This window comes from Dermochelys coriacea, chromosome 19, assembly GCF_009764565.3.
Source record: "Dermochelys coriacea isolate rDerCor1 chromosome 19, rDerCor1.pri.v4, whole genome shotgun sequence".
Classification (NCBI taxonomy): domain Eukaryota; kingdom Metazoa; phylum Chordata; order Testudines; family Dermochelyidae; genus Dermochelys; species Dermochelys coriacea.
Window position 1 is genome coordinate 9,442,627 of NC_050086.2, and position 26,672 is coordinate 9,469,298.

A 26,672-nucleotide genomic window follows, 5' to 3' on the forward strand; every position below is an offset into this window, starting at 1 on the left:
TCCTTAGCTGTGCTGGTAATACCCCAGCACATTAAAATGGAAAGAGTTCACAATCTCTTGTCCCCCTTTTTGCACTTCATTTATTTTAGGCAGAGAATCCAGCTTGCTCAGTGTCACATTCAGGTTCTCATGCATTAGCAGAGAGCGCTGTTGTGTGCTAAGTTATTCAAATGCTTTTTAAACTGCTTTCATTGCCATTTTAAAAGCAATATGAAAACAACCCTAGTTGGGATTTGCAAATTCCCTCCCCTGTTTTGTGTGCGTATGTTTGCTTACAAAACCTAGGTGTCTTGGATTTGTCTTCCGTGGGGTTAATAGTCCTAACCCAGAGCCAGCCCCCTCAGGGTTGCCAGGATTGTCCTGGAGTCTCCAGGCATTAAAGATTAATCTTGATTTAAGGATTGTGTCGTGATGAAACTTCCAGGACTATCTCCAGCCAAAACTGGCAACCCTAGGGGGAAGAAGGAGCAAGAAGACTAGCTGGGGAGAAGGGGAGGCTGGAGGGAACATGGCTGGTCCTTGGGTCCAGGGTGGGGCTATAGAGAAGCTATAGCTGCCCTGTGTTGTGTTATTCTCGGGCTAGTTTGCCTCAAATACCAAAAACAATGTGATTTTCCAGCCACTTGCTTCCCTTCCCTCCCCCACGTAGCTGTTGCTTTTGGCCTTGTCTCTGTGCACCACAGCCCCCTCTAGCCCCCCCAGCCCTGCCCCTGAAGCCCCCCAGACCACTCTAGCCCCCTCTAGCCCTGCCCCTGAAGCCCCCCAGACCACTCTAGCCCCCTCTAGCCCTGCCCCTGAAGCCCCCCAGACCCTCTAGTCCCCCAGCCCTGCCCCTGAAGCCCCCCAGACCACTCTAGGCCCCTCTAGCCCTGCCCCTGAAGCCCCCTCTAGCCCCCCAGCCCTGCCCCTGAAGCCCCCCAGACCCCTCTAGCCCTGCCCCTGAAGCCCCCTCCAGCCCCCCAGCCCTGCCCCTGAAGCCCCCAGACCCCTCTAGCCCCCCCAGCCCCGCCCCTGAAGCCCCCCAGACCCTCTAGCCCCCCCAACCCTGCCCCTGAAGCCCCCTCTAGCCCCCAGCCCTGCCCCTGAAGCCCCCAGACCCCTCTAGCCCCCCAACCCTGCCCCTGAAGCCCCCTCTAGCCCCCCAGCCCTGCCCCTGAAGCCCCCAGACCCCTCTAGCCCTGCCCCTGAAGCCCCCTCTAGCCCCCCAGCCCTGCCCCTGAAGCCCCCCAGACCCCTCTAGCCCCCCAGCCCTGCCCCTGAAGCCCCCCAGACCCCTCTAGCCCTGCCCCTGAAGCCCCCTCCAGCCCCCAGCCCTGCCCCTGAAGCCCCCCAGACCCCTCTAGCCCTGCCCCTGAAGCCCCCTCCAGCCCCCCAGCCCTGCCCCTGAAGCCCCCCAGACGCTCTAGCCCCCCCAGCCCCGCCCCTGAAGCCCCCAGGATCTTCTCCAGCCCCCCCAAACCTGCCCCTACAGTCACTCCCCAGCGCCCCCCCGCAGTAACGCCCGGGCGGCTGATCGCGGCAGCGGGGCTCAGGCGCGAGTTTCCCCAGGGGGGCTGGTTGGAAACGGCCCTTGGGGAAAAACCCTGCGGCGGGGGGAGCCGCCCCCGTCCCCGGCCGGGCGCGGCCCCTTTGACGCCGCCCCCAGCCCGGCCGACGCGGCGGGCGGCCCGGCGCAGGGAGGCGGCGAGCGGCGCGGCCCAGCCGAGCAGCGGGGATGGCCGGGGGGCCGCAGCCGGGAGCCCCCGGAGCCCCCTCGCCGCGGCTGCCCAGGCTGGGGCTGGCGCTGGCCCTGCTGGCCGCCCTGGCCGCGGTGAAATACTATCGGGACGCCGAGGCGGCCCGGCGGCAGGTATCGGGGCGGGGGCGGCTCCGGGGGAGGGTAAATTGGGGGGCGCGGGGGTTAGTGCTGGGGGCTACGGGAGGTTTGGGGGGCTGGAGGGGACGCTGGGGGCTTCAGGGGAAGGGTTGGGGGTTGTAGGGGCCGGTTGGGGGGTGGACAGGACGTTGAGGGCTTCGGGGGAAGAGTTGGGGGGCTGGGGGTTGTAGGGGCCGGTTGGGGGGTGGACAGGACGTTGAGGGCTTTGGGGGAAGAGTTGGGGGGCTGGGGGTTGTAGGGGCCGGTTGCGGGGTGGACAGGACGTTGGGGGAAGAGTTGGGGGGCTGGGGGTTAGGGGGGAAGGTTGGGGCGGGGGGGGATGCTGAGTGATTGTGCTGGGGGCTTTGGGTTTTGCTGGGGGGCTCTGATTTGGAGGGGTGTGAGGGGCTGGGGGGTGGAAGGGAGCTCTGGGGAGATGCTGCTGGGGGCTTTGGCTGCGGGCAGGGGGCCTGCCAACCTGGGCACTCCTAGGATTCTCTCTACTCCTCCCTTCGTGTCCTTGGCTCCCTGTTGTGTGTCTAAACATATATTTTTATTCTAATTTAGCAAAGTACCGTGGTCAGATCCCAGCCCCTTTTCCTGAGTGGACCTGGAGAATCTTATTTAGTGTGAAATTTCACTTCTCTCTGAACTGTAATGACCCCTCGCTCCCCAGCCAGGACATCTCACAATCCAGATCTTCTCAAGGCCCCAAATCCCAACCTAGCTTATCCGTAGAAGGGAGAAAAAAACTTATAAAATAAAACTGACACAGATTCACACAGAGGCACCTACTTCAGCAGCGAACTGGGATTTGTGTTTAGGAGAGAAATAGAAGCACTTGGCTGCAAGTTGTCAATAGTACTGGACAAACATCCTATATATTGTTGTTTATGTGTATTGTAGCGCTTGGGAGCCTCAGTGATGCACCAGGACCCCATGTTGCTAGGTGCTGTACAAACACAAAACAAAAAGATAGTGCCTGTCCCAAAAAACTTGCAGTCTAAGGCCATGTGTGCAGTGTGGGTGTTACAGTAACATTGCTATGGTACCGCAACTTTGGTGCTGTAAACCCGTGGTGTAGGCACAAACTACAGAGAGCGAAGGCGTTTTTCCATTGCTGTAGTGACTTCATCTCCCTGAGTTATGGTACTTTGGTCGATGGAAATAGGCTTCTGTCAATTTAGCTGCATCTGCACCAGGCATTAAGTTGACAAAGCTACAGTGCTCAGGGGCATGGATTTTTCATGTCGTCCTAAGTTTTAAGTGCAGACATGTCTTAGATGCGAAACAAGTGCAGAAGTACAAGGAAATGGTGAGACCATACTGGTCAGCATGACAGGCAGTGGTCTTCATCACACCAGTAGCCTAATTGTGGTCAAGTTTTTGTATGTTTCATGGCAGAGGTGCGTTTCCAGGAGAAATTTGAAGTATAGTGAGTTAGTTTTGCTGTTGTTTACTGGGAACTGCTGCCAAGCATGAGGGTCAGGATTGGAGAAAGCACAAAGATGTTTGTTTGGAAGTTTAACAAGGTGAAGATGTAATGTCCAGTGACGGTTCTGGTGGCAGGGTGGACTGAGTGTAGGCTGGCAGGCAGGAACATATTCATTATAATCACATCTTGGGCTTTGGGGAGATCAGTTCTCTGTATCTTCGTTTCCCCATCTGTAAAATGGGGATAATTGACTGTGCCTACCTCGCTGCGGTGCGTGGTCAGGGATTGATTTAGAATTTAGATAGTTTGTGAAGCGTGATATAAGTGGCGCTGCAGCCAAAGGTGAGAGATACGTTCTTAGCATCTTAGACCCTGATCCTACAAGCTGACTCAGGCAGGCAGCCTCTTGTACCCAGCCAGCTAGTAGCATGATGGGCCTTATGGTAGTAAACTCTTTGGGGGAGGGAATATGTCTTGCTCTGTAAAATGCAGAATAAATTATGAACTAAGGCACTGATCCATTGAAGTGGTGGGACTGCTTACATGAGTACAGCTAACCATGTATATTAGTTGAATCAGGCCCAAAGCTCATAAATTAGCAACAGGATGTATATGTGTAGATATATGTAGATACCTGTATGTATTTCTAGTTTAAAACCTCATAGTTGAAATCAGTTGCTAGTGTGCTTGTCAGACCCTGAGTTCAGGATTCTACTTCTTCTGCAGGAGCTGAGAACCTTTCAGACTGTATAAGGACACAGTTCCCTTCTTAATTATGGGCATTCATGCTGAAAACCACTTAAAGACAAGCAAAGGCACACGTTTACATTATACCTGACCTTGGTTCCTGTTAGCTCAAAAGATTTTAACTCAACTTTAAAGTGACCTATAAAGAAAAAATGAGCTTTGAGGCCCTCTTAGTGTTTTGTTCTGTATAAAGAAGATCTGAATTTCTTGTAAACTTTTTTTTTTTACACTAGAAATTCGGGTCTTGTCTGCCCTGAGGCTGTATGGTTACTGTAGAACATGTGAAATGGTATTGCAAGAGTGCAAGTTGTGCAACAGAGAAAGAAATAGTGTTTTTTATCCAACTGATTAAAACTTTTTTGTTTTAATAACTATGTAACTCAAATGACTAGCATGAACCTTGGAGCAAAGTCATCTTTGTTAAAGATTCATTCTACTCCCCCTGAAATTTCATTTAAGGTGGGGAAGCCCCAAGTGTATATCTAGGAAGACCTCCAGCAAAGATCAGACTGCAAATTCCTAATATTTCAATGATAAAACAGCAAACAGTAAACTTTGAAAGTCCTTTTTGGCCTTTATGTATCATAAAAAAGCAAAAATTGTACAAGCCCATTTTATAAAAAACATTATTTGAAGATCTCTAAGGTGCCACAAGTACTCCTGTTCTTTTTGAGAGGATTTCAGTTGATAAAACTCTTTTCTGACTGTCTTTACACAAGAAATATCAGGTCTCGTCTACTCTGCTCTTGCGAGGGATTCAGTGGATGACAGGCAAACAGGTTGGATTGGGAACTGTAGAAGAAAACATTGAAATCTGAACAGCTGAGAGAGTTTTTCTATTCAGATTTTTAAAAACTTTTTATCCATTTCCTTTGTTAGCACCTACCTAATTCAAAGGTCTAACAAACACTTGGGGGAATAAATCTTTGTGAAGACTCAGCTCCCTGCCACTATTACATTTGGGGGCTGAGAAAGCTCCTGCTCTTTGTCCTGTCGGCAAAAACAGTGAAGGCAAAACTTTATTATTCCTGATATTTCCAAGGTTAAACAAAATAAATCTTAGATGCCTTTTTTGGCTTGCTTTAACATGTGTGCTATAAAAGAGCAAAAAGGCACGAACCCAATTTCTTTCCCTTTGTCCTTCTTCACCATCTCTCAGAATTTCAGGACTGATTTGCGCTGTACAGGAAGCCTCACTTCCATGTTCCGGATCATTATCTCCTATAGGGCAGAAACACTGGGGTTTCTCTTTCAGTGGGTCCATGTTGAGGAGCTGGAGCGTCCATGCTGGATATACATAAATCAAGAATTCTGATGGAACAAGGCTATGTGTGGAATTGATGTACTAATGGAATATTGCCTGGGAAAGTGCCTATCAATCTCATTTACTACATGAGCACCAAGTTTAACTCATCTTGCAGAGGGGAGTGATTGTTGGAGCAGAGGTTTGACGGGTTCGAGTCCTGATGGCATATGTACTGGACACACTTGGCCAGGAGTGAGGGTGTGCGTTTACAGTTCTAGGAATTAGAAGTTAATTTTCTAGGAAAAAATCCTGCTGCCTGGAAATGTCCCACTGCTTGTCCCGTGTTATACCGATACCGAGATACCAATCGGACATGCAAATTGGCTGTTATCTCTCGAGAGAGTAATTCATTCTGGAGTCTTGCAGCACCAGTGAGCATAACATCAAACATCTATATTGAGTTCTCTACATCACAGCTGCTGTCCTTGATGCTGTCTGGGACAGCATTTCATCCATATGCATGGAATATAAACTGGTGCCTTTCCTGTTTGACGGGGCACTGGAGGCCTAAGATAGAGGTTTTCCAGGACTGAGTGTCTGTTCTGTCTGTCACTGTAATGTTGGAAGCCAGAGCCTAACCCACTGAAAGGCTCATCAGCTGTTGCTCTCTGAATGGAATCTCTTGGGGTTCAGATCAGTGGCAGTCTTGACTTGCTAAACGGGAGGAAAAAAGAAAGGACCAGAGACTGGAGAGGGGACATCAGATGGATGATTGCAGACACCTGGGGAAAAGAGAAGGAAATGACCCTCTGTGATCATCTCTAGAGCTCTGCATGTGCTCAGGATGTTGTGATCTGTGGAGGGAAGCCCCTGTATGATGCTGTTTACTTTTCTAAACTGTTCTGGCTTCTATGCCTGTGTTCGCTGCTCCCTGCCAGACTTGGCTCTTGAGGGGGATGCAGAAGGAAATTGTAAAGCGGTGGAATGGGCATTATAAAGGCTGTGTCTTTGGATTAGGGGAGTGACCTCAGCTTCTGGGTGATTCCCATTCCAGTAACACTAGAATAACATCATTGGTAAATGTGTGCGTGTAGCTCCATAGGAAGGTGCATGGCATTTTACACATACAGTAAAGCTATGGTCCCTGTCCAAAGGAGCTTGGAGTGTCTTAGGGGATGCTTGAAATAATTAGTGCTCTTGTTCCCCTTCCTTCCATAGCATAGCTGTTGCCCACCCTCTTTTCCAGGTATTGGGTTCTCACCTTGCTTCAAACGGACCTTCCTCCCGTCCCTCTGCGGTTCATGTTCCAAGAGCTTCTCTGCTTGCCTTTCAGAGTAGCAGCCGTGTTAGTCTGTATTCGCAAAAAGAAAAGGAGTACTTGTGGCACCTTAGAGACTAACAAATTTATTTGAGCATAAGCTTTGCTCAAAGGTGCCACAAGTACGCCTTTTCTTTCTGCTTGCCTTTGTTTTTTCTTTGCCTTCCTTGGTCCAGAAACTGCCCTATATGGCTCCAAGTGCTTCTCTCATGGTAACTGACAGGAGCTGAGCCTTCCAGGCTGCATTAAATGGTGTTTCAGGCCGGCAGGCAACAGATGGAAACTAAACTGGTTCAGGAACTTTGCGGATATTAATGGTGCTGCAGGCATCAGAGAACACACACATCTAAGCAGCAGAATGAAGAATAGTCTCTTGCTTCTATAGGCTTTGCACTGGGGTGGGGGGAGCTGTGTCCCCTGCCAGTAAAGCCCTGGATCTGCTGCTGAATGGCAATGAGGAATGTGACTTGTCTGACTGCCCCACCCCTCCTTTCCTTCACTCTCTCTCGTTTCCTTCTCCCTCAGTAGAGCAGCTCTCTCCTTCTGTCTGTGTATTGTCTCTTTCCTCGGCTGCACTTGCTGCAGAGTGGAACTGTCTGCATCTATTCCAAGCAAGAACTGCATTTCTGTAGCCTAGGGGTTCTCAAACTGGGGGTTGGGACTCCTCAGCGGGTTGCGAGGTTATTACATGGGGGGTCATGAGCTGTCAGCCTCCATCTCCAAACCCCGCTTTATATCCAGCATATATAATTATGTTAAATATATAAGAAAGTGTTTTTAATTTATAAGGCGGGGTCGCACTCAGAGGCTTGCTATTTGAAAGGGGTCACCAGTACAAAAGTTTGAGAACCACTGCAGCCCCTTCTGTTCGAGGAGCTTCTGTATCTTCAGATTGTAGTGAATGAGGCCATGCAGGCTTCCCCCTGTGAGATCTGAAAGGGTTAGTGTCTGATGGGGGAAACTGAATCCCAGAGTGGCTGTGATTACCCACTCCCCAAGGTTAAACAGTATTGATGGCAGAGTAGGAATAGATTGCGCGAGTCCTGGATCAGTGGTAGAACCACTAGGCAACACTCCCCACCAGGAGCTGTGAGCTGGAGGCTCTTGTCTAATCCCAATTTGCTTATGTGCTCTAGGATGTGAATGTGGTTCTAGCTAGAGTGGGTCTCTGTGGCAAGCAATGTCTGTGGATATTGGTTGGAATGTAAATGTTGATTTGGCCGTGTTCACTTCCTTTAAACATGGGAGGGCCCAGTTAGCTCTCCTTCTCCTTGTGAAAAGTGACTCTTTAGAGCAAATCCTCAAGTAATTATTGGCGAAGTTTGAATAGTCTATATTTGACAGTCTTCATTCACGTGACGTTGGCTAGCTACCTAAGTCACCGTGTTAGGATGCTATAAAAATGCCCTGTGGTGAATGCTCACTAGCAGCACAGAGCCTCCTGCAAATAGCAGCAGTTGGCAACATTCTTGCAGGCCCAGAATTACTCGCTGCTGAAGTTGACAAATTCCTTGGACAAAGACTCACTAAGAGAGAAGACAAAACAGAACAAATGATTTGTTGTCAGTTGTTCATCCAGATTTAGTTTTAATACATTCATGGAAACTGTTCCTGGACCCCAGTCGCTATTGTTGATAGTGCAGAGTCCTGCTAACGTGTGTTACTCTTTTTATTTGATGGCTTTGTTTGCAGTTGTAAAGGATGTATAATAACTCAGGAGCTAATGGGACCTAGATGAACTAGTAAAACAGCTCCAATTAAGACATACCTGCCTCTCTTCTTCCCAAACCAGGAGATGGCCTTGAAGTCTCTGGGGAACGAGGGCCTTTTTCTCTTCTCCTCTCTGGACACTAACAATGATCTGTACATTAGCCCTGAGGAGTTCAAGCCAGTAGCAGAGAAATTAACAGGTAGGTATTTACCTTGCAAGGTCAGTTGTGCAATAAAGGAAAGGAAGGCTGAAGATCTCAGCACTGCATGTGCACAATGGCTGGTTATCTTTTTTTTGTGTGCTGGTCTGGGGCTGATTTACACAGCGAGGGGCTGCAAAGCTTTAAGTGTTTTTGGAAAGGCTTAAGCACCAGACATCACTTTCACAAAGTGCACTTTTTATAAGACTGAATCTCCCATTGTTGGACTAGTAAAGTACATAAGTTAGTTTGTCCAGGGCTTAAACAGGATTTGGAATGGATGAATACAACGGATATAGCTCCGCACTGGCTAGACCAGAACTATTTCATTCATATTTTCCTGTGGCTTCAGAAGTCTCTGTCATACAGTATCAACATGTAGCAAATGTTTCTCAGCTATGACAAAATCTATGAAACCCTGTGATGTCAACATAGCATGCAGGAGGGATTGAACTGCAACCGAAATACCAGGAATACTTTCTCATAATGTAATAAAGCAGCAATATGTGTATATGCCCCCTGCTGGATGCCACAAGAACCGCTCAACCATGTGTCATAAACTTTATACTGCTATCAATTAAGGGGAGAGTCTCCTTTAACTCAAGTAGAAGGGACTTATGCCCTTGAAGCAGGTGGGTCTGAGTTCTGTTGCTAAGGGCTGCCACATGCAGCAAAGCGACAACTGAGAGGTTCCACGTACCTGCCCATTAGACTATTATAAATGTATAATCATTGCCCTAGGATATTAAATAATTGTTCTGTTTAGGTGTTACTCCTGTCCTCGAATTTGAAGAGGAAGAGACACTGGATCCCAGTGGGGAGACGCTATCAATTGTTGCTAAATTCCAGCCCCTTCTCATGGAAACAATGACAAAGAGCAAAGATGGTTTCCTAGGGGTAAGTATCATACATCGTGTATGAATAGAAAACCCAAATTCCCAGCAAAACCCATGCAATGTAGTAGAGACTCTAACTACCCCCATAGGAGTGAACATTTAGTGCTTATTTTGTCAGTTGTTCCTTCTGTGAGAAGAGATCAGACTGAGCCAGTGTGCATTGGTGCATTATTTTCGCATTTTTGCTGGTGGCATCATCAGTTTATTCAGCACTTAAACATTTTTTTAAAAATACATGTACGCTTCCAGCTCTTATGAACGTGAAGAAAACCTTCCATATGTGACCCGGTGCAGTGTTGTCTACTGGAATTTGCAAAACCATTTGAAACAATAACTTTGAGAAGCATAAGCTACTCCCATTTCTCAATGAGATGTTAACTCTGGAGTGTAACGGTGCCCACCTGATATGTGACTATTTCCATGGCATTTGTTGCCATGTTATCTGACTACTTGCATTATCAATTTATTTTACTGCTGGCCATTTTTTGCAGAAACTTCTAGCTAATGTGGGATTTTAGGTGGTACTTTGGATTGTGGGTGGATTTTAAAAGGAGTACCACTTTCTCTAACCCCACAATCTGACCTCTGCAACAGTTCATATCCATCTGCCTCCTATAGAACAAAACTCTTCAAATGTTATTACATCCCATTAGCTGGTTCTGACACGTGTTTCTCTTTGTAGATTTCTCATATTGCTCTGTCTGGCCTACGGAACTGGACAGCCCCAGCAGCCCCTATGAGCATGATGTTTGCCAGGCAGTTCAAAGCCTTTCTTCCTCCAAAGAATAAGATCGAACTCGGCGATCCCTGGTGGATAATCCCAAGTGAATTAAACATCTTCACCGGCTACCTTTCCAACAACCGGTTTTACCCTCCGGTCCCCAAGGGCAAAGAAGTAAGAGCACCACTTAATATGAACCGTGATCTTTCTCGGGTGGGAGGTTGTTGCTTCTAACAGATGCTTCCATATTGTCAATTTTGCAATTTTCACATCCTAATGAGCAGCAGGTACCCAATATCATCTTGGGCTATCCTCTCATCAGATCTCACGCACTAAGCATGGTCACCTCGGTGCTTGGATGGGAAGCCGCCAGAGAAAATGTGCATGCTACAAGGAGTGGTGGGGGTGAATGAGTAAAGCCTCGTTGAGGATGTTCAGCCGCTTTTGGAGGGAACCCTAGTATAGACAGTTCTCTAGCTTCCGCAGCTGTTTCTAGCACCATATCGGTTGCATTTGTTTCTATACTAGGGTTCCCTATAGCCGATATTAGAGGAGTTGAATGAGTCTCAGGCCAGATCTACACTAGAAACTTTTGCTGATATGGTTATGCTGTTAGGGGTGTACGATTTTTATGGCATTTCTTTACCAGTAAAAGGCCTGGTGTAGACACAGATTATATCAGCAAGAGTGCTATTGTCAGTGTAAATTACTTTGGTTGCGGACCCAGTATATATCTACACAAGGGGGTTGGGGGGGCAGTATAGCCAGCATCACAGAGAAGGAAGAAGCAGCAAATGACAGAGAGGAACGGAGGCGGCTAGTTTCCACATGTGTGCCAATGTTGGCCTGGGTAGGATGTAATATATAGTGTAGACTGGGCCTTACCAGTGGTGGAAACGCTCTGTACAAAACTTCCCTAGTGTAGATGAGGCTGTAGTTTGTCACTTCTCTGTAAATCGATGTCCCAGTGCAGTGTTAAGGGAGCCATCTTTCAGAGGAGAGGTAAAACCCAGAATTTTGTTTGTGGTCTCAGAAGATCCAAGGCATTTATAACAATAGTGTGGGGTATCCACAACAGCCAGACCAACTACTAATCAATTTAAATAACAAAAATCCTCATTTAGTTTGACTTGGGTAAGATTCTCCACTCCCCGTCTAAACTAATTGTGTAAAATTAATGTGCGTTGTCAAACGGTGACCTCATGTTCCACCCCACAGCAGTCAGTGAAGTGATTCTTGTATGTGGTCTATAAAATCAGTCTGTAAATGCTCTGCCCTCATGGGTGTTTGGTTAGGCTTTAATTCTTCCATATTGAGTACACTCCAGTGGATGGTGTATGCGATCACTTCAAATTGCAAACTGCATCAAAGTCTTATTGTTCAGTATAATGCACAACATGTAATCCGATCCGCTTGCAGTACTCAGCTGCTGTGCTCTGGAAATATTGGGTATATGGAAGACAATGGTTAGTACGCCTCCAGACAGAGGATAAATTTGCAAGGTGGTGGAAAACTATAAATTATAGAAGGGAGTCAAAAAAAAATGGAAGATGGAAATTGTTAGCTAGATCCAAGTCATGTTAGTTGTTTTATCTTCCTGTCCTTGTAAGGGAGTAGATTTAGAAGTGTAGCTTAACTGAGGTCTATATTAAAGGCCGTTGCTTTCATTTTTTTTTTTTTGCTACCTCTCCAATTCTTTCCCTAGATTGTGATCCACAAACTCTTGAGCATGTTCCATCCTCGTCCGTTTGTAAAAACTCGCTTTGCTCCTCAAGGAGCTGTGGCCTGCATCCAGGCAATCAGTGAGTTCTACTATAGGATAGCATTCAGGTAAGAACTTCCCAAATGGGACTGGGAGGTGCAGGGTGTTAAAGGTGGGGATTGGTGCTGTTTTAATTAGATCTGCATCTTTTTAAAGACCTAATTCCCCCCCCCCCCGCCTTCAAAATAGAATCAAAGCAACTAGTACAATGTGGAGGTTGGGACTTTCACAATTAGTCTGTTAATTATGTTCAATCTGTTTTGTGGGTGGAAGAAACCTACGAAAGGGGCTGTCAAGCAAAGGGGTCATGACACTGTCCCGGGCTGCCAGGAGCCCCTGGAGTTTGATAGTACAGCATGAGATCTGAGGAATGGGAGGGGGAAAATATGGACACGTCCAGCTGGCAGCAGCCCCATGATTTCCCCGTCCTCCAGGGAACATAAACCAGGAGCAGCATGTGAGCATGTTACTTAACTGTGATTATGCTCCCTAACAACATATGTAACTGACCGAGAGCTGCTAAGCAGCTTGCAGAGGAGAAGGTGTGTCCTCCAGGAAGTGGCTTTGAATGTGTTACTTCCCTTACTGCTCCATCCATGGATCCAACGCTCCTGTTTTTGTCTGAACTGACTGGGTGAGAGGCGGTATTGCCCTGTAAGTTCCCAGTCCCAGGTCTAAGCAAACGCCCTCTATTTGGTGATGCCCAGAATCGAAAGGGGAGGATCTAAATGTTTTAGTCAACAGATGGAGCAGTTCTCTAAAGCCAACAGTCCCTAGAAGAGTGATTCCTCACGCTGCTCTGGTTCATCTTGCAGACAGTTCTTGTCTAGTCTGTTCTGTTCAGGTCCTTGTATGGCCGTTATCATATGGGGAAATCAAAGCACAGGGAAGTTAAATGCCGTTATCACCACAGTATCTGAATCAATGACGCCGGAACCAGGAGGGCCAGGAGGCCATACCCTTTCCCTTTTTAACATAGGTGTAGTTTGGGGGGCTGGGGGCGGTGTTGCCCCCCTCAAACTGTAAGCCTCGGGCAGGTGTAGAGCAGCAAAATGCAGCTCCTGCTGGCACCTCTCTGCACCTGCCCGAGACTTGCAGTTTGGGGGCGGGGCAATGCTGCCCCCCAAACTACGCCCATGTAAAAAAGTGGGGGAGGCATGGCCCCTGTCCTCTGGTTCTGGCACCGGCGGCCCCCCACTTCTACAAAGGTTCCGGCACTCTTGATCTGAGTGTCTCCAGAAGCCCATGAAACAACATGACTAGCATCTGGCATGTATGACCCATTCTCTCTTCTTCTACCTGGTTCTTGGTCTTGGTTAGGGCACCAAGGCTGATGATGATCTTCCTGTTTCAGGATCCATGCCGAGTTCCAGCTGAATGAACCTCCAGATTTCCCTTTCTGGTTTTCCCCTGGCCAGTTCACAGGCCACGTCGTCCTCTCCAGAGATTCCTCCCACGTTCGAGAGTTCAAGCTCTTTGTCCCTAACGAGAGGTATGACCATCTCTTTTCAGTGTACACTGAGCAAAGACCTGAGATTAATTGGAAACCAGAACATGAGTGAAGCTGGAGGGGCTCTGCGATCCTGCAGCTGTGCTGTGTGTGTCGCAGATCTAGAGGATGTTCCTTGCACGTACAGTGCCATCTCCTGTCTGATGATCTCAAAATGCATTGGTTGTTTCAACCAAGATTTGCATCTCTTTGAGCCAGGTATCCCTATCCCCATCACATATATGGGGAAATGAAAGCACAGGAAAGTTAAATGACTCACCTAAACTCACACAGAAATCTGTGTTCGGGTACGAACTGGAACCCAGAAGTCCTAGGTCATTATCCCATGCTCTGATTACCAGGTAACAGTCTCTCTCCTCCACACAGCACATAAATTACCATGCGGTTAATATTCTATTGTCAGATTTCACTCTTGATCTCTTGGGACTGGGACCCAAGAGAGCTAGAATGAGTCTGTCACAGACTTGAAGTCACTTTGGGTTCTTTTGCCAAGTTGCTTGAACTTCTGGGCCGGTAAAAATAAGGAATTTCTCCAACCTGTGCATGAGTCTTAATGAGCGTTTGTAAAGTGCTCGGAAAACTTTGGATGAAAGTTACTAAATGTATGTTCTCCCCTTCGTTGCTTGAGCTACTGCAAACCAATATTCCCGAGGAATGTCTGGCTAACTACCCTTGAAAGAGTTCCAGAGATGGCTTAGTTTGCAATTAGAGGTGAGGATGCCGTTATGACTGTTGCACATGCAGCAGGGCCGTCGAAAGCCCCAGAAGAATCATGCAATGCCTGTGTTCTATTACACACCTCCGGGCGAAAAGAAAAGGAGGACTTGTGGCACCTTAGAGACTAACAAATTTATTAGAGCATAAGCTTTCATGAGCTACAGCTCACTTCATCGGTTTCCATTTTGGCGGTTTCCATTTTGCAATAAGTCCCTTGTAAATAAAAGTGAAACAAGCTCCACTGTTGTCATGCCTAAAACTGAGAGAACCCGATATTGCAGCAGCAACACGTTTTTAATAGAGCCACTGAGAACACTTAGCTTAGCCAAGGATCTGATTTGTTTAACATACTGTAAAATGGTAATCCTTGGAACATCAGGGGATGGGGAGAAAAACCCTGGTGATCTCCACGTGTGTCTTGGGCACTGGAGTCTGGCATAGTGTGACTCACTTGCTTTGAAATATTCTTCACTTCATATTTCAAAGGCTAATGTATTGTGTGTATAGATTTACACTCTCTCATTATTTCTCTCTGGCAAGTGGCTGGAAGCATTTCAGGAGTTAAAAGCTGACATTTTTCTCGGCCCACGGTGGCTTGAATCGCAATTGTATACAGAGCATTACCCTGGTGACTTGATACTTGCAGTTCTGGTAGCATGTTCCTTATGGGAGCTCTTTGCTTGTTCTACAGGAATGGAATTCCTAAATTCTCAGGGTTTGGGAGGAAGAGGGGATATTCCTCCCCCCGAGTATCTAAACACATTAAAGCTCATGCATGACTCTGCCTCTCCTTTCGTCATATTGGGCAGGCACTTGGGCCCTGGTCCTTCAGTGGGATCCAAGAGTGGTGGACCTATACAGAACCCCACTGACTTCAGCAGAGCTGCGCAGTGTCTCTTGCAGCACCTGGCCTTTAGTCCTGAATCCGGCCTAGGGATGTTGGATGTTTAGGGAGAAATGGCTCAAGTTTAGTTGAGTTATCAAGTGCTCTTTGGTCTGCACATGGCCATTACTGAATGTGCTGGATTCTCCTGCTAGGTCTCTCAACGTTGACATGGAATGGCTGTATGGGGCGAGCGAAAGCAGCAACATGGAAGTGGATATAGGTTACCTACCTCAGGTATGTAGTAACTTTCTCTCCTTTATGTGTGTGCAGCACCTTAGTTGGGATTCCTCATGATCCACCCCATGGCAGCCTGGCAGTGTTACCCCTATCACTGTTAAAAGAAAAGGAGTACTTGTGGCACCTTAGAGACTAACAAATTTATTAGAGCATAAGCTTTTGTGAGCTACAGCTCACTTCATCGGATGCATTTGGTGGAAAAAACAGAGGGGAGATTGATATACACACACACAGAGAACATGAAACAATGGGTTTATCATACACACTGTAAGGAGAGTGATCACTTAAGATAAGCCATCACCAGCAGCATTGGGGGGAAAGGAGGAAAACCTCTTGTGGTGATAATCAAGGTGGGCTATTTCCAGCAGTTAACAAGAATATCTGAGGAACAGTGGGGTGGGTGCGGGGGAGAAATAACATGGGGAAATAGTTTTACTTTGTGTAATGACTCATCCATTCCCAGTCTCTATTCAAGCCTAAGTTAATTGTATCCAGTTTGCAAATTAATTCCAATTCAGCAGTCTCTCCTTGGAGTCTGTTTTTGAAGCTTTTTTGTTGAAGGATAGCTGCTCTTAGGTCTGTAATCGAGTGACCAGAGAGATTGAAGTGTTCTCCAACTGGTTTTTGAATGTTATAATTCTTGACGTCTGATTTGTGTCCATTCATTCTTTTACGTAGAGACTGTCCAGTTTGACCAATGTACATGGCAGAGGGGCATTGCTGGCACATGATGGCATATATCACATTGGTAGATGCGCAGGTGAACGAGCCTCTGATAGTGTGGCTGATGTGATTAGGCCCTATGATGGTGTCCCCTGAATAGATATGTGGACAGAGTTGGCAACGGGCTTTGTTGCAAGGATAGGTTCCTGGGTTAGTGGTTCTGTTGTGTGGTTGCTGGTGAGTATTTGCTTCAGATTGGGGGGCTGTCTGTAAGCAATGACTGGCCTGTCTCCCAAGATCTGTGAGAGTGATGGGTTGTCCTTCAGGATAGGTTTTAGATCCTTGATGATGCGTTGGAGAGGTTTTAGTTGGGGGCTGAAGGTGATGGCTAGTGGCGTTCTGTTATTTTCTTTGTTGGGCCTGTCCTGTAGTAGGTGACTTCTGGGTACTCTTCTGGCTCTGTCAATTTGTTTCTTCACTTCAGCAGGTGGTATTGTAGTTGTAGGAATGCATGATAGAGATCTTGTAGGTGTTTGTCTCTGTCTGAGGGGTTGGAGCAAATGCGGTTGTATCGTACAGCTTGGCTGTAGACAATGGATCGTGTGGTATGATCTGGATGAAAGCTAGAAGCATGTAGGTAGGAATAGCGGTCAGTAGGATTCCGATATATGGTGGTGTTTATGTGACCATCGCTTATTAGCACCGTAGTGTCCAGGAAGTGGATCTCTTGTGTGGACTGGTCCAGGCTGAGGTTGATGGTAGGATGGAAATTGTTGAAATCATGGTGGAATTCCTCAAGGGCTTCTTTTCCATGGGTCCAGATGATGAAGATGTCATCAATGTAGCACAAGTAGAGTAGGGGCATTAGGAGACGAGAGCTGAGGAAGCGTTGTTCAAAGTCAGCCATAAAAATGTTGGCATACTGTGGGGCTATGCGGGTACCCATCGCAGTGCCGCTGATTTGAAGGTATACATTGTCCCCAAATGTGAAATAGTTATGGGTGAGGACAAAGTCACAAAGTTCAGCCACCAGGTTAGCCGTGACATTATCGGGGATACTGTTCCTGACGGCTTGTAGTCCATCTTTGTGTGGAATGTTGTTGTAGAGGGCTTCTACATCCATAGTGGCTAGGATGGTGTTTTTAGGAAGATCACCAATGGACTGTAGTTTCCTCAGGAAGTCAGTGGTGTCTCGAAGATAGCTGGGAGTGCTGGTAACGTAAGGCCTGAGGAGGGAGTCTACATAGCCAGATAATCCTGCTGTCAGGGTGCCAATGCCTGAGATGATGGGGCGTCCAGGATTTCCAGGTTTATGGATCTTGGGTAGCAGATAGAATTCCCCAGGTCGGGGTTCTAGGGGTGTGTCTGTGTGGATTTGTTCTTGTGCTTTTTCAGGGAGTTTCTTGAGCAAATGCTGTAGTTTCTTTTGGTAACTCTCAGTGGGATCAGAGGGTAATGGCTTGTAGAAAGTGGTGTTGGAGAGCTGCCTAGTTCATACTTGTTCATACTCCGACCTATTCATGATGACAACTCCTTTGTCAGCCTTTTTGATTATGATGTCAGAGTTGTTTCTGAGGCTGTGGATGGCATTGTGTTCTGCATGGCTGAGGTTATGGGGCAAGCGATGCTGCTTTTCCACAATTTCAGCTTGTGCACGTCACCGGAAGCGCTCTATGTAGAAGTCCAGGCTGCTGTTTCGACCTTCAGGAGGAGTCCACCCAGAATCCTTCTTTTGGTAGTGTTGGTAGGAAGGTCTCTGTGGGTTAATATGTTGGTCAGAGGTGTGTTGGAAATATTCCTTGAGTCGGAGACGTCGAAAATAGGATTCTAGGTCACCACAGAACTGTATCATGTTCGCGGGGGTGGCGGGGCAAAAGGAGAGGCCCCAAGATAGGACAGATTCTTCTGCTGGGCTAAGAGTATAGTTGGATAGATTAACAATATTGCTGGGTGGGTTACGGGAACCACTGTTGTGGCCCCTTGTGGCATGTAGTAGTTTAGATAGCTTAGTGTCCTTTTTCTTTTGTAGAGAAGCAAAGTGTGTGTTGTAAATGGCTTGTCTAGTTTTTGTAAAGTCCAGGCACAAGGAAGTTTGTGTGGAAGTTTGGTTCTTTATGAGAGTATCCAGTTTTGAGAGCTCATTCTTAATCTTTCCCTGTTTGCTGTAGAGGATGTTGATCAGGTGGTTCCGCAGTTTCTTTGAGAGTGTATGGCACAAGCTGTCAGCATAGTCTGTGTGGTATGTAGATTGTAATGGATTTTTTACCTTCAGTCCTTTCAGTATGATGTCCATCACTGTTGTTTTTCATGTGGCTTCTTGTAAGCTTGGATGTGATCCTGATGTTTCCAGTGTATATGTGGGGCACTGTGCAGAAATGCCACCCAGTGTTCCTAACTCATTATTTTTATCATGACGCTCACAATATTTAGTGTTTTTCTTGAAGCCTGAGCTCCTGGAGTCATGTGATTACACAGGAATCTTGGCTAAAAAATTAAAGTTCTCTTATGACCCAGATATTTATAGAGGAAGAACTTGGGACATCAAGTGTCAAAACCCAGAGAGCAAATAAAAAACCATAAAATCTATTTGCTTAAAATTATTTTTTTTTAAATCTGATGAGTGGGGCTGACTCGCGATTTTTGGATGTGAATACAAATCAACCGGACGATCTATCCTGTTTTCATTAAAATGACTCTGAGACGCTAGTGTGTGTACATCTTTGTTCTGGGCATGGGCCTGCACTTTGGGGGTGGGAGCTACAAATGTAACTTCCTAGGGACTAAACTCTCTGACCTTGTTGTGTAGATGGAATTAGAATCTTCAGGGCCGTCCATCCCTTCCGTGATTCATGATGAAAACGGCAACATGATGGACAGCCGAGATCCTGCGGGGGAGCCGATTCAGTTTGTGTTTGAAGAGATAAACTGGCAGCGTGAACTAAGTGGGGAAGAGGCAGCCCAGAAACTGGAAGTTGCCATGTACCCGTTTAAGAAGGTAGGAAAATAGCCCACTCCATTGCTGTGTCAGCATTTTGTTTGGAGGGGGCACTCCACTGAGATGCTCCAATCATCCTGGAGAACTACCAGAGCTAGGGGGCAAGGTCCTCTGCTTGTTTGATTTAGAAATAAGAGGTGACTATAGACATTGTATTAATATTCTGCACCTCGAGCACCTGCCATCCAGGTGCATTGCCATTGGAGTTGAATGAATCCAGCCTCGCAACACTGCAGTGAGCTAAGTGTATGATCCCGTTTTACAATTGGGACCCGGGGGAGGGGAATGGTCACAGAGAAGCCCAGGGCCTCGCAGGAAACCGGTGGTGGAGGCTGGAATAGAGTCCTGATCTCACATGTTCCAGGCTGTACTTCATGTTGGCTCACTCCTCGTTATAGTAGCTATTGGTGCTATTTTGAGAGAGGCGAATAATGGTGGTTTTCTTTTTGCACCAGCCGAAAACTGCAAAACTATCTAGGGACTGAATTTTCCTTATCAGCGGGAAATACACAAAACATTTGTGGCTCAGTGTCTTGCAGGGAAAAGTGAATCTGTAGCACAGGGTGACTAAAATAACTTCATACTCCAGTGGCAGTTAGAGGGGATTGCTGCTCCCTGCCCCGATTCCTTGGCTGAGGGGAAACATAAGAGCAGCCATGGGAAAAGATGTCCTTTGGAGCAAATGTTTCCAAGATGTTAATAAAGTTCAGTGTGTGTGAATGATTGGAGACATCTTTCTGCAGAGTATCTCTGTGGCTAGTTATTGACATCTTTTCTGACCATAATATCTTTTCTAACAAATATTCCTGGACATGTTTGGATGAGTAGAGTGCACAGCTGTGTGCCAACACCTGCTCTGGGTGTGTAAATGTGGACAAATAGCCCACATGCTTTGCTGATGCATCCGTAGAGGCATGCTGGAAATCGGTCTCTAGGCGAAATCGTTGAACAGGGTTTATGAGAAGGAAGTACAAGATGGTTAAAAATTCCCTGAAGACTTGTGTATCCTAGGTAACCATGCCTCTAACCTTCCCAGTTCTTGCCTTTCCATCGTCGCTTTCATCCGAGGATCTCATAGCACTTTAAAAACAATGAATTGAACCTCATTCCCCACACCTGGCACAGGAGGGAAGAGTTATCTCCTTCTGTAAACGTGAGGCTCATGGAGAGACCTTCAGCAAGTCAGGGAGAGCTGGGAACAGAACCCACGAGTCCTGGCTCCCAGTTGCTTGTGATTTGGAACAGCTCCGCTGTAGATTAAAGGGACGGTATAATCTGGTGGGAGGCAGGAGAACACAGAGGCTTAATGTAAGGCCAGGAGGGGAGCTGAGAGTACCACTGCTGGGGTTTAGTGGCTGTGTCTTGTACGAGTGCCTGCCACATCACCTCTAAACCCTGCCTCACCCCATGGGCTGCTTTGGGATCAGCTTTTCCAACTGGTTCTCTGCTTGCAGGTTTCGTACCTTCCCTTTACGCAGGCTTTTGACAGAGCGAAAGCTGAAAACAAACTGGTGCACTCCATCCTGCTGTGGGGCGCCTTGGACGACCAGTCCTGCTGAGGTGAGCTGCTGCCGACCTCTGGAGGTGTGTTCGGGACACCCTGCAAGAGCAGCCAAGCCACCTTCCCCTGCCAGCTGGGAAGGAAGGGCAAAGAAATGCTTCATCCAGGATTCCGCGAGGCCATTGGGATCAGTGGGAAAACCAGCTGCAGGTGTCTCCTGTTACACTGCATTGGTAGCAAAGCCCCTGGAGTAGATGGATTTGAACTAGAATCGCTGCCCTGAATTCTGGGAAAGGGCCGATCAGAACTCTGCAGCTGCAGCCTATCATGGGCCCATACCCAAATTCAGATGTTTCATCTCGGGGAAAGATTGGAGCTAGGTCTCAATCTGGTGGCTTAAGCCCATCTTTACTTCTAATAGATTTATACTGGGGTAGCCCACAGTGCTACAGCATGTTTCCCTCTTCTCCCTGTGACACCTCTCTGCCCCTGCCCCTGCCCCACCTCAATCTAATCAGGCAGCTGCAGCCTCTGGCAAAGACAGCACGATTCTTCCCCTGCCTGGCACCTTGTATCATCTCGCATCTGTGCACAGTGGGTGGAAAATGCTGCTAAATCCAGGTTCTCCTTGTCTGGCACCCACTCTGCATAGGTGTAAATGACAGCCCAAGCTGCAAGGCCAAGGAGAATCGAGCCCTGTACCTCCCAGAATGCAGTGAGCTATTCTGATCCAAATAGCCTACTCTGCATGCCTGGGACAGCTAGTTTGTGCAGGCTGCGTCTGTGTTAAAGGGGAAGATGGCTGCAAATGGTTAATTTCCTCTTGGAGCACCCGTTGTGTAGGGGCTCACTTGCAGTGCAAACTTAAAACAGTAAATTACATAACACAGCCTGTGATGGGTGTAACTAAACCCTCCTCTCCTTGCTCAGGCAGAAATAAAACTCTTTGTACCCGGTCAGGGGTGTCCCATTCAAGCTGCCATGGTAGCCCTCAGTTGGCAAAGCATTAGCACCCCAAGTTGCCCCTGCAACAGTGTGTGTCAGGCAACTTGGCAAACCAGTCTCGCTTTTTCTGTGCCAGGTTCGGGGCGAACTCTCCGGGAGACTGTCCTGGAAAGTTCGCCCGTCCTTGCTCTGCTGAACGAGAGCTTCATCAGTAGTTGGTCACTGGTGAAGGAGCTAGAAGAGCTACAGGTAAGCATCATTGAAGCATCTGGCTTCCATGCTTGTAGTGCTGGTAAAGGTACCAGCTTGACAGTCCCGGGGACTGAAGAATTTACGGAACAAACGATGGTCCGGTGGCCAAGGTTCTAGGGATGTCTGGGTTTAATTCCCCGCTCTGCCGCAGGCTCCCGCAAGTCGCTTGGCCTCTGTGCCTCACTCAGCATCAGTAAAATGGGACGAATACCCCTCCCTGTCCCAGAGGGGTATCATAAAGATTGAAGGTCTCCCATGTTCTTAGACAGTACTGCGTGGGCAGTCCTGTGCCTCTCTCCTAACATGAAGTGACCGCTCCCCCCGGCCACGGGAGGTTATTGCACTGTTGCAGGTAGCTCTGCCGATAAATGCCAATAGTGTCACACAAGGATTTATGCAATAGCCAAGAATGGCTGGATAAATAGCTGACGGGTGACTGGATGGTCTGCAGAGCATTTCATCGCTATCAGTCCAGGTTAGGAGAGGCCATTGCATTGGACGTTTGAGTCTCTGTCCACTTTCCAGGAGGACAAGTGGTTGTGCAGTGTGGACGCTAATTAGCTCCTGTGTTGGCTGCCCTGGATTGGCCTGGCTGGAGGCTGACCACCTCCTGGGGTCCCTTCAGGTTGACTGGGGTGCTCTGGCAAGGGGAAGCTTGTGCCAAGTCTCAAGCTGTGCCTGTTCTGCATGTATAGGGCGGGTGTCTGTCTCCAGGCGTCTCAGTCAAACTCCTTTCACTAGAATAAAAGCAATGGACAGGTGGAGGGAAGCTAAGGAAAGAGTGTGGGAGTCTCCCTTTAAACAGTTGCCGTACCAGTGCTAATCACTAACCAGGGAGCTTCATCTGTAGCTGGCCCTGCCCTATGTAATTACTGTGTCCATCTCTCCGTGCATCCCCCACCACAGAGGGTTGTGAAGTGTGCACCAAGCTAAGTGCTTTGGCTTCTGTTGGCTTGTAGCAGACCCTTAGTAGATCATTAAGGGTGCCTGTTTCCTAGCTCGTTAATGTCCGTCTCGGCTTATGCTAGGAGTCCAGATGTCGGTCAGTCACAGTGATCCAGACTCTGAGTATCCAGACCTCTGGTGAGCGGGCAATGGCAGGAGTGATACTGACTATATGGTGACAAGGTACATTCTAGTGGGATGTTCTGACTGAAAGAAGCAGTCAGGCAAATAAAACAGGATCCCTTTTTTTTTAATGTTACCATATTGAACAGCTGTTCGGTCTTGCCTTTGCTGCCTCCACCCTATGCTCCTTCTGGTGTTCCCATGTGCATATTGCATTTATTTTTTCTCCAGTCCCATTAGCCGGATACAAACACTCACTCTTCTGGGGTCTTTTTTTTTTTTTTTTTTTTTTTTTAACAGACTGAGAGGCAGAATGAATTCTACAGCAGACTGGCTGGCCTGCATCTAGAGAAATATAACTTCCCCGTGGAGATGATGATCTGCCTTCCCAACGGAACGGTGGTACATTGGTCACGTTGGGTGGGCTGGGTTTTGGCCTTTCCATCTGTACCCCACTCTGTCCTCTTTTCCTCCCCCTTTATTAAGAGGGCCTCTCTCAGGGAAAGGCTTGAAAACCACCTGGCATATGTTAGGCACTAAAATCTACATGCTAATTGTACTTATTGGGGTGACTGTAAGGGCTGTGGGATAAATAAGCCCCTGCTCACATGAGCCATCGGAGCCGCTTGTAATTACGAAATGACCAAGATGTTTCGCTAATGGCTGAGCATTCGCGAAGCGTTTCTTATTGTCTGTGAACTTAGCAAACGTTCACTGATCCTCACCTAGCCCGACAACTACACTTGCCAGCTACCTGCGACGCACCCAGCATGCTCTCGGTAGAGCCGAATGAGAAATGGTAAATAGGATCATTTTACAGATGGGGAAACTGAGGCACCGAGTTTTGTTCTCTGTCACAAGGAGCTGATTTCTGAGCCAGCCTCAGGGCTCTTGAGTTCCTAGCTCTCAGCCCTGTCTCCACTCCTCCCTCTCTAACTGCTCTTGTCTGCTAACTTCTAAAATACCTGCAGTTGCAGCCTTGGCTGAGCTCCCGTTGGTGGATGCTCACCAGGCTCCTGTGCTGGACCCAAGGCTTTGGATCTCATGGATTGCCTTGAGGCTGGGACTCTGCAATCTAGACATTATCTCTGGGCCTCTAGCGCACTCTCAGGGTGCAGATCCTCTATCTGGCACCCTTCCCGAGATATGGGGCACTGCAGCCCACCTGCCTAGGCCCTGAAACTAATGCCGCTCTCCCAAGCCTCCCCAGTGGCTGTTGCATGTTCCTCCAGCATCCCACCAAAGTTGGTGACCCATTGGGTTTCTCTTTCACCATTTGGGGCTTTGAGACAGGTAAGGCAAGTAACACACCATTTGCAAAGGAGTCTAAATGAATCACACTCCACCAACATAAGCAATATGTACAAATCTATGGAGAAATAACTAAAACAGCATGCAGATCTCTGTCTCTGTTTCCTCACCCCTGCGAAGACTCCTTGGGTTGTAATTCCCATCTTTGAGAGTGCACTAGATTCTTCTGCTCCACTTTCTTCTCCTGCCTTGTCTTGTTTTCTGGCCCTGGTCTGTGAGAATGCCTCTCTTTTAACAGCGGATTCCAACAGCTTTGTCCTTTTCTGTCCCTCCTGTGGGTTTGTCACAGCGGATCAGAATCATTACAAGTCAATAGACTTTGGGTCCATTGCGTCCCCTTTGGACTTAAACAGCAGCTCTTAACACTTGTATTGGTTTGGCTAAATGTTGGCAATTGAGATGTCCACACCCACTGTCTGCAGTAGCCCTCCAGGACTAAGTTAACCCTTTGAAGCCAGGTAGCAGAAACGTGGTAGCAACCATATAGAAGTGCATATAATAATAATAAAGTCTCCCATGCCTCTCATGTCTACTCCCTGAAGTTAACTAGAATCTAAGTTTTTTTTCCTGGCTCTGCCATAGGACTCCTGTGTATTCTTGCCCAAATTACCTAAGGTTTGATATTTTCAGAAGTACCGAGCAGCCCCAGCACCCACTGTGGTTGATGGGAGCTGCAGGTATTTAGCGCTCTTGAAAACGAGGCCATCAATCTCTTGGCCCCTCCATTCCCCATCTGTAAAATGGGAGCCATCCTTGCCTTCCTTCCCATGGGGGTTTGGAGGCTTCATTCATTGACAAAGAATTTGGAGAACCTGGGACTTAAAGTGAAGGGCAAACTACCTAGTAATTGGCTATAGGCTAATCCACTGGATGATGCACTGTCCTTGTACCTGTGCTTGTTCAACTCTGTCCTGCTAATACACACTTCCTTTCCTTTCCTTTCCTTTCCTTTCCTTTCCTTTCCCAGATTCATCATATCAATGCCAACTATTTCCTGGATATTACTTCTATGAAGCCTGAAGAAGTCGAGAGCAGCATCTTTAGCTTCTCAACCAATTTTGAAGATCCTTCCACTGCAACCTACCTCCAGTTCCTGAAGGAAGGACTGCAAAGAGCCAAACGGTTCCTGCAGACCTAAAAAAAAAAAAAGGCAAGTGAACACCCAGCAAAGATGGCCAAAGATTTTAGAGTTCTTCTATTTTGATTAAGGCAGTTGTTCCTGATCTACAGAATGGACGTGGTACTGATACTAAAATGTAAAATATTCTAGGACTGGGGTCTTGATCTGAATAGTTGGGCTGTAGATTCTAGAATACATCTTTTTTTTAATACTTCTAAGTTTGGTGAAATTAGAGTTTAGGAAACTTCTACAGGAGCTGAAATACTATAATTTATATACTTAATACATTGTTTGTGCATATGTCGCAAAGTCTGATCTGTTACCAGTCCTCATATTTTCCATCTTTAGTTAAAAGATTGTGTATAGGAAAACTCCTGTTATAGCTACATTCACTGAAAATCAGAAATGCTTGTTATCTAGGGCCTACTTTCAACTCATTACTCTTGCTGCACAGCACCATGCAATAGTCCCAATGAAGTTAAGTGCTTATGTTAAGTGCTACTCCGAGTGAATAAGCATTGCAGAATTGGGTCTCCAGTGTCGAATGCTTTCTACAAGCATTTTGAAAACTACACCAATTCTCTTTGCTTCTTTGTGCAATTCAGAGTGTTGACTCTGATCTATAAACTGTTACGTATTTAGTTCCTGAGTAATTGAGATGGCCTCTCTTTGAGTTGCTACAGTGGCCAATCAGCTAGGACACCTTTGCTGACACTGTCTAGATCTGAAGGTAGGATGTTCTAATTGGAGAGCCTTCAACTCTAGAAATAATCCACTCCCAGATCTGCTGGAGCCCAAGTCAGTTGTGCTTCATGGCATAATGTAAGACCCCATTTTATTTATTCAAGCTTTTGCCTTCGAAGAGGGATTATCAAATTGATATGGTGCAATTGGCAGTGGGGAATTAGTCAACAAATGTCTTCAGTGTTGTTCGGTGCCTTGAGAGTTCTTACTCTACGAGATGTCCTGGACGTGACTCCAAAATGCCAGGGTCCTCCAGAAGTTCTCCCATTTCCTGTACAACATGCTAGTGTCCATATTTTTTTTTTTGCACGTTTCATGTGTCCAATTTGCATTATGTAAATGAATCCAGTCCTCCTTCAGAAGCAAAATGCAAAAGTTTCTTTTGAAATAGAAGGTTCATATTGTTTCTTGCACATTACCTCCTGTAAAATTTAAAAGTGGGGTTTTTTTGTTTTTTGTTTTTACTAGCTGCTTTGAAAACTGCACTTGAGAATTTTCCAAGTACAAAGAATGAAGGAGAACTTACCCAGACAAAATGCTTTTCATCCTTCATCTCTAACCATCTTGAGCAGCAGCATTTACTTTATATAAGTACTTGGCCACAAGACAAACATGGCTTGAGAGTGGGGGTTAAATTTAGTTAAGATCAGAGAGACAAATTTTAAATCACAAAATTCTTCTATTATCGATGATACAATAACTATTGGATTTTACATAAGAACATAAGAGTGGCTATCCTGGGTCAGATCAATGGTCCATCTAGCCCACTATTTTATCTTCCAACAGTGTCCAATGCCAGATGCTTCAAAGGGAATGAAAAAAACAGAGCAATT

General features: G+C 47.0%; 1 protein-coding gene across 1 annotated transcript; it reads left to right on the forward strand.

Moving 5' to 3' along the window:
* Positions 1 to 1,656: 1,656 nt before the first annotated feature.
* SELENON (selenoprotein N) lies at positions 1,657 to 26,672 on the forward strand. Its single transcript, XM_038378008.2, has 12 exons — positions 1,657 to 1,849; positions 8,394 to 8,511; positions 9,278 to 9,408; positions 10,090 to 10,302; positions 11,834 to 11,958; positions 13,245 to 13,382; positions 15,156 to 15,237; positions 18,710 to 18,898; positions 20,353 to 20,458; positions 21,481 to 21,593; positions 22,965 to 23,066; positions 24,943 to 26,672. Exons 1-12 carry the CDS (start codon positions 1,715 to 1,717, stop codon positions 25,111 to 25,113), a joined length of 1,623 nt encoding a protein of 540 aa, XP_038233936.1. The 5' UTR covers positions 1,657 to 1,714; the 3' UTR covers positions 25,114 to 26,672.